Source organism: Orbicella franksi, chromosome 5 (genome assembly GCF_964199315.1).
Source record: "Orbicella franksi chromosome 5, jaOrbFran1.1, whole genome shotgun sequence".
Classification (NCBI taxonomy): Eukaryota; Metazoa; Cnidaria; class Anthozoa; order Scleractinia; family Merulinidae; genus Orbicella; species Orbicella franksi.
In genome coordinates this window covers 8,001,819-8,008,959 of record NC_138149.1, presented here as the reverse complement: position 1 = coordinate 8,008,959, position 7,141 = coordinate 8,001,819, and the positions used below count along the sequence as shown (strand labels likewise).

Sequence of the window (7,141 nt, the reverse complement as noted above, 5' to 3'; positions counted from 1 at the left end):
GTGTTTTGCTATAGCAAATCAAACGTTGTTCCTTCAGCTGTTCTTTGAAAGATGGCAAACAATAGTCGTTACAAAACGAGAGGGTCGATCCTGGGAATTTAAAGTCAGATTATTGGCCCCCTTTTTTCTGTTTTGTTTCATGGATTTAATATGATTCCCCGAAGACATGCACTAAGCCCGAAACAACGTCGAAGCGAAACTACCGAAAGGAAACGTTAAGTATTGGAGAAAATTTATTGCAAAAAATGTTCGTAAAAATAGCCAAGATGTTGTTACAACTGTTATTCCCAAATTAACTTAACTTTACGATTACATTTGGTTATGTAATATATCAAACTCTATAGAATGTGTTTGACCACGTTCCCAAACACCGAGAAGAGAGTGGAAAATACAACGCGAAGCGGGGTATTTTTGCGAACTCCGAATTGTTTGGAAATGTGGTCAAACACTGACTTCAATATTTGATAGATCTTCTCAATCGAAACTAAAACTAACGAGAAAACGAAGAAAATCTGTACTAATTACGATCAGTCATCCAAACACTGTCACGGTCATGATTTCCTTTGTTTAAAGTTGATAAATAGTCAGTAATGAGTTTGAGAAGCTTGAAAGGTAAAATCAATGAGATAACCGTATTCTTCGTTCTGTATAATTCACTGCAGGCCCCCAAACCGTCCGCTCACATTGTGGGAGCTCATTTAGAAGTAGTCCACTATCCAGTTAACACAGGTATGCTTTGAGTTTTGCTTCTCCTTCTTTGAAACATATAGTTAGTGTGGTTTCACTTAATACGTACGAGAAAAGGAAAATCGGAACCCGTTATGCTCAAGCGAGTATTGTACATTGTGTTCAGCAGCTGTTGAACATTGCAGAGTTCCCATCAAAATATCATCCTTTATACCTGTAACTGGCTTAGGCCCGTCCACTGAGTCCGGAGGAATTTGAAAAGGCCAACCGTCAACACTAATCCGTCACGAAAACGCTCTTCAAACTCGAGGGAAAACAAAACATTTTGAAAACGGGGCCTTTTGAAAACAATGTAGTCACGATAATGATGTGATTTCCCTCCCCGAGTTTCTTCTAACACAAATCCAAAATGACCGGTGATTGTTGCTTTTTCAAATTCTTCGAGGGTAGCGTGGACGGAAAACATCTGATGCGTTTTCAGAATGTTTCAGTTTTCAGTTTTTATTATTGCACACTATTTACAGAAAAACAACTTAACGTAAGATGGCTTACAATGATATAGGAAAAATGATACCTTTGTCTTCAAATTCCCCCGGCGTAGTGTGGACAGTTCCGTGGACATCAATACAGACACCTGGCAAATGCCAAAACTAAGTGGTGGGGGGGGGGGGGGGGAGGGAGGGTAAGGGGCAAAAACAACAACAAAAAAAGAGCAACATAACATTGTTCCACACAAATTTAATTTACCTTTCAGTGATCACCGACTGGTCAACCAGCGACTGTCGTAGTCATCTTGCAGGTGGCATGACGTATCGTGACGGAAAGTTGACAGTGCCCAGGGCTGGAAAGTACTACATCTATGCACAGCTCTACTTCAGGAGCCTCGGGAGAGTGTTTTTTGTTGTCAATGACGATAACGCCGTTACCTTGCTTCAGCGATCGGAAACTGGGCGAGCGGAAGGCCCAAGGAACGCTTTCGGTGTATTTGACCTTAAAGCTGGTGACACCATCTCGCTGAAGATCAATTTGTGGGGAGCGCCGCAGAATGGCGTCGAATTTTGGTTCAATGGCTACCACGATTACTTCGGTGCATTCTTGATTTGAGCCTATCACGGCTAACAGTTTAGCGTGTTGCCACGTCTCCTGTCCAAATTAGTGAAAAGGTCATTAAATAAAAGAAACAGACTAGACACCGGTGATGGACTTGTTTTCTTTCTTTTTTGAAATGGCCTTCAGTTTGCTCGCATGCAATTCTAAAGACAGGTTTAAAAGCTTTCAAGAGCACCTCTCCCAAGTGCATCATAACTCGATAATATAAAGCTAAAAGCATGAACCAATGTATTCTAAGATTGGCGCTCTACTCCAACCCTCTCATGCGAGAAATAAATTTCCGGCGAAGCGATTTGTATGCGCTATCAGCGTGCTTTATTCAAATATGGTACACGTTTACATGTGGTGAATTTGATTGCGTTGCGCTGAGAACTGTTATAGCTTATGTTTTATAATATATTGAATTTTTCGCTCATTTTGATTGGTTCTAACTTATGATCAATTGAAAAATGGACGCATATATGACGTCGTTAACAATGTTCCACAGCTTCTCAGAAATCGATCACAGAAGACGTCATCCAAAATCTCGTAAGAACAAAAAAGTGGCACACGAGGCGATAGCCGATTTAGTTCCTAGCCATTTTTTATGTACAACAACCAATTTGAGTTCGCCATTCAACCGGCACATTGCAATCCAGTAAAGTAAAATCAATAAATAAATTACAACATTTAGAGAGGAAGCCATATCAGCCTTAGCTGGTTTTCATGCGGATCTTTTTATCCTGGTCGAATTGGAATTTGGAGATGTTGGTTTTGTGGAGAAAGGAAAACCAGAGAACCCGGCAGGAGAAGAACCCTCGGAGCAAGCGGGTCTTATTGGTGGGAGACGAGCGCTCTCACCGCTGCGCTATCCCCGTTCCCCAAATATTTGAACGCAGTGGCGCACCCTCGCTCGCGCTCGCAGTATAAGTCCCGAGATCACTTGCAATTGGTTAAATTAGTTAACCGCAATGAAGATGAGAACGATATCGAACCGTGATCCAGTTATTACGGGATCAGATCAGTGTTAGATATAAGTTTTAACAGGCAAGTAAGTTGCAATGACGAGTCAACAGCAATGAGTTAACGCGCGTGTGTTGATAATTAAAGGACGTCAAGATAATGAATTAAGATTAGTACAGCTCATTTTGGCGAATTGTACAGCGCCTAGAGCAGGCATGGGTAGGCGCTATATAAATATTTATTTATTATTTATTATTATTATTATTTGGATCCGGTTAATTAGACTGGAAATTCGCACCGAAACTTCACTCAGTGATAAAACGTCAAACTCCGTAGTCCTTCCTTTCGCGCTCTTCTCGCCGCCAGGATCTCGCGCGGCTATCATTTTCCTCGAGGGTTTTTTTTTCTTCACGTCACGCACGACGGACTGAGCGAAAGAGGGACTACTGGAAGTCTATCACGAACAGCACGTGACTGTTTGAAAGGATTTTTTTCAGTGAAATGCACTACGTATTGTCTAATGTTTAATTTCTATTCTGAGAAAGTTCCGGGTAAAATGGATCACATATTGATGTTAACTCAAGAGATATCCAGATTTCACCAATATCTCTAAATGATTCATCGACAAAAACCATTTCGATGTCAGGCCCTTCCTGTTCTGATTTTAACCAATTCTGAATTTCCAGAAATGGATGTTATACATTTAGGCTCGATCAGACCAGTCTCGAGAGAACAGCAGAAACCGACCCTATCATGCCGCTACATTGTGCTCTTTCAATCTTTCAGTCAATTCACTTTGGCGAATAGCTTTGCCAAACAAATACTCTATAAATTAAACTCTTTCCAAACCCTGTTGGCAGAATTACAAGAATAACAAGGCCTGCGAGACGCAATTCCTACTCTTTGCTTTGCTCTGGTTACAAAACTTTCTATTTTCGGAAAGCGAGGTAGAACGTCACACCTATCTCCAACTTTGACAACGCGGCAATTTTTCCGGGATTTTTTCTTCGAGGTTTTCTTTCGCGTCCTCACGACGTACCGAGAGAAAAAGGGACTACTAATAGTCTATTTTTGTGAGGTTGAGATCTAGTGGTCCGTATAATTAAGAAAAGTAAGCATCTATATATTTAATCTTTACAACTTACGGATCAAGGGTTGTGTTTATAATTATGAAAAGGGAAAACCCCCGAGATGATGAAAGCCTGCTGACGCATCATGGCGTCTTTCACCTTTTATTTTTGCTCTCGGCCGGCATCGAATTGCGGCAAAACTTCAAATACCGAAAAACAGGCTACCGTCCAGTGTTTCATTTATTTTGTTATTACTTCTGTTTGAGCTGACTTTAATATATGGGGCTTTATGTTCTCCTGCTTTTTGTTTATATTCCTGAACCTAACTGTCAATATTGGCATCATACAATGACCCTGATTTCAGTTCTCGTATCTTTTCGGGATTTTTCGTCCGATAAATCCGATTAGGCTAGCTCATAAAGAGAATTGAAAACCATGGGAAAGAACCGAGGAAATTTGTTATTAATAAACCGGCTACAGCCAGAATTAACTCATTTGATAATGGTTACCTCATACTCTTGAGGCGTCTGACAGCTATGTGTTTCGCTTTTGTTTAGGTTGCATTCTTAACGGGAGACTGAGGTCTGAAGTTGTCTGGCCCGCCCGCCGCCACCCCGAGCCCACCTCTTATTTTCGGTTAAAAAAAATAATAAGGAAGCAAAGCCGGCATAATGAGATCTTCTCGCCCTAGTTGAAAGCTTACGCGTACGCTTTTGCGCTAGCAAGAAAACTCCCTACTCTGGTATCGAGTTAATTTGCGAGTTTCTCAAAGAATGCTTAATCATAAACAAAACCTGTTTTTGATGGTTTCTTATTGTTTATGCTTGCTTGGCGAGTTTCCAAAAGTTTTTGAAAGGAAAGTCTGACGCGTACAAGTAGTTCTCAAACATTTATCAACCTTAAATACATATTTAAAAACTACAGAAATATTGTATGAGTTTGATGTACGTTTTTACGTATACACGAAAGTGCCGGTCCAATTGGTCAAATTTGCTGACTGTGCAGAACACGCATCAGTGGGCCCTCCTTAATATTCATCGACAACAGACAATTTATTTGATTTTTACTCAAACAAAAGTGAGCAGTATCTACAGAGGTATACTATTGGGCCTTGATGAAAAAACATCAAACGTTGCTTATAATTCAGGCGAAACTCAAACTTGTAATTTTGTTTTACTTCAGTTTCGGTCGCGATGGACTCTGGCGAAATCCCTGCAAGCGTCTGGTAAGAGGAGGGAAACTTTGAAGTTATAAAACATCGCTATATCCGACTATATCCAACTAGTTTTTCGCTGTGTTATGGAAAAGCTGTTAATCTTCATTATATGTGAAATTTAGAGTGGAGTAATTTGGAGTTCTTGTAGAAGAAGCAGCGGAACACAACTTGGTTACTGATATAAAGCGCGACAAGCGTAAATTCGACACGGTCTTACTTCACTCAAACTGGAGCGTTTTACGACGAAAATACTTAAGCAAAATTCCAACGGACATAAACGTATTGAGTTGTGGACCAAAAATTTTAAAATTTCGGAAATTTCGGACGCCATTTCCCCCGCCTACATCCGCAAAAATCCACGCAGCATGTACGCGTGTGTGCCGCACGCGATGTCGCAATTTGTTCTAAACATAGAAAAATTGTATAGAAATGGCGCGCGCTTACAGTCTCCGTCCCCGATTTGTGTTCCGTGTAAACTGGCTGAGTTCCTTTTGATAATCATGAACTTCTGGCTCATAATGTAATTTTTCTGTCGTAGAGAAAAATGTGACAGTTCAAGTCCAAAGTCAAACTGTCTATATCTAAAGAGTGAATATCAAAACTTCGGCCTTTTCGATTGATTACCCAGCACTGTTTGCTTTTGTTTTTGGAATCACATGATTCCTGCGCTATGTATTCGTGTGATACAAGTTCCAAGCACGTTAGGTTGATTGGTCTGTATCAGTTACGCTCAGTAATTGTTATATTTAGGACTTTCGAGTGGAGTGACGTCAGCGTCTCTGTTTATTCAATGGTGTGAAAAGGGAAAAACCCCTTGTCACGCATTGTCAAGTGGAACTTTCACTTTCGATTGCTAAAATAGAAGCTTCCTGTTTCCGCGATTTGTGTCATTTGCAGTAAAAAACCGAAATACCACGATTCAGCCCTCTGTCTGTCTCTCAGGAAATCTTGGCATCGTAGGAAGACATTATCAGCTCTTTCAATGGCGAATTGTCAGTTTTATATTTTGGGTTTTTCATTCTACTAAAATTCAAATCATCTCAGTTGTACAGGTATCGATAACCGCGGGAAAGTCCCGAGGAACTTTGTCATTAACTTATGAGACCGCCCGGAAAGTATGTGTTTCCTTTTCGCTTAGTTGGCACTCTCAGGATTGGAAAAGAGGAGGTCCGGAACTTTTAAGGGTGCGTGAATCGCATCTGAAAGAATCATATCGGAAAGCTAAAGAAAACTTCACGTGACGTCTGTCCCTCTTATTGATATGCGATTGCATGGTGGTCTTGGATGTTTCGTATTAATAAATAAACGTCCACTGTATTATTCAAAATAAAAATTTTATTGCTTGCCTTATGTGTCTTTTAGCGTCATGCTCATGGACTAATATGTGTCTGTCAGCATTTTTGATAACAGACACATGTCAAAATTAATTGAATGGTGCTACGGTAAGCAGTTTTATAAATAGACATTGAGTGCAGTTTTTGGAAATGTTTGTCTGCCAAGTGTTTACTGGATCGCAAGTGCAAACTGAGAAATGATTGGATAGTCGCTTGAAATCAACGCAATGCAATTATTATAATCTGTTGTTTTCGTCTAGATATTGATTAAGATGATTGATTTAGAGGTACAAGCCGTGGCACGTCGGTATGGCGCCCTTTTAGAATGTGCTGAGAAAGCAGTTTCTTTATTTATCTCTTGATAAAGAGTTGTTTGTTTAGCTCTCGGCTAATTTACAATTGAACTTAGTAGAATGTTCCTAATTGGCTTTCACTTTCACTTTAGATTTTCGGTGTTCGTCAGTCACTAAATTATAAATTTTCAGACATGGTTGAATGACGTTATACAACAACTGACAATTGGTTGAAATTGGAACTACAGTACCGGTGTCTGAATTCTCGGAAATATCGGAAATCACGACGATCGACAATAATACAACCCGCAGCCGCACCGGCGAGGTGTAAATAACAAAAATATAGCCATGCTTCTCATTATAAAATCCGTACTCCGTAGTCCTTTTTTTCGCGCTCTTCTCGCCGCCAGGATCTCGCGCGGCTATCATTTTCCTCGAGGGGTGTTTTTTTCTTCACGTCACGCACGACGGACTGAGCGAAAGAGGGAC

At 40.4% G+C, this 7,141-nt stretch overlaps 1 protein-coding gene across 1 annotated transcript; it reads left to right on the top strand.

The window, feature by feature from the left end:
- The first annotated feature begins 434 nt into the window (after positions 1–434).
- On the top strand, positions 435–2,068 carry LOC145487592 (tumor necrosis factor-like). Its single transcript, XM_081466412.1, has 2 exons — positions 435–729; positions 1,442–2,068. Exons 1-2 carry the CDS (start codon positions 591–593, stop codon positions 1,789–1,791), a joined length of 489 nt encoding a protein of 162 aa, XP_081322538.1. The 5' UTR covers positions 435–590; the 3' UTR covers positions 1,792–2,068.
- The last annotated feature ends 5,073 nt before the right edge of the window (positions 2,069–7,141 follow it).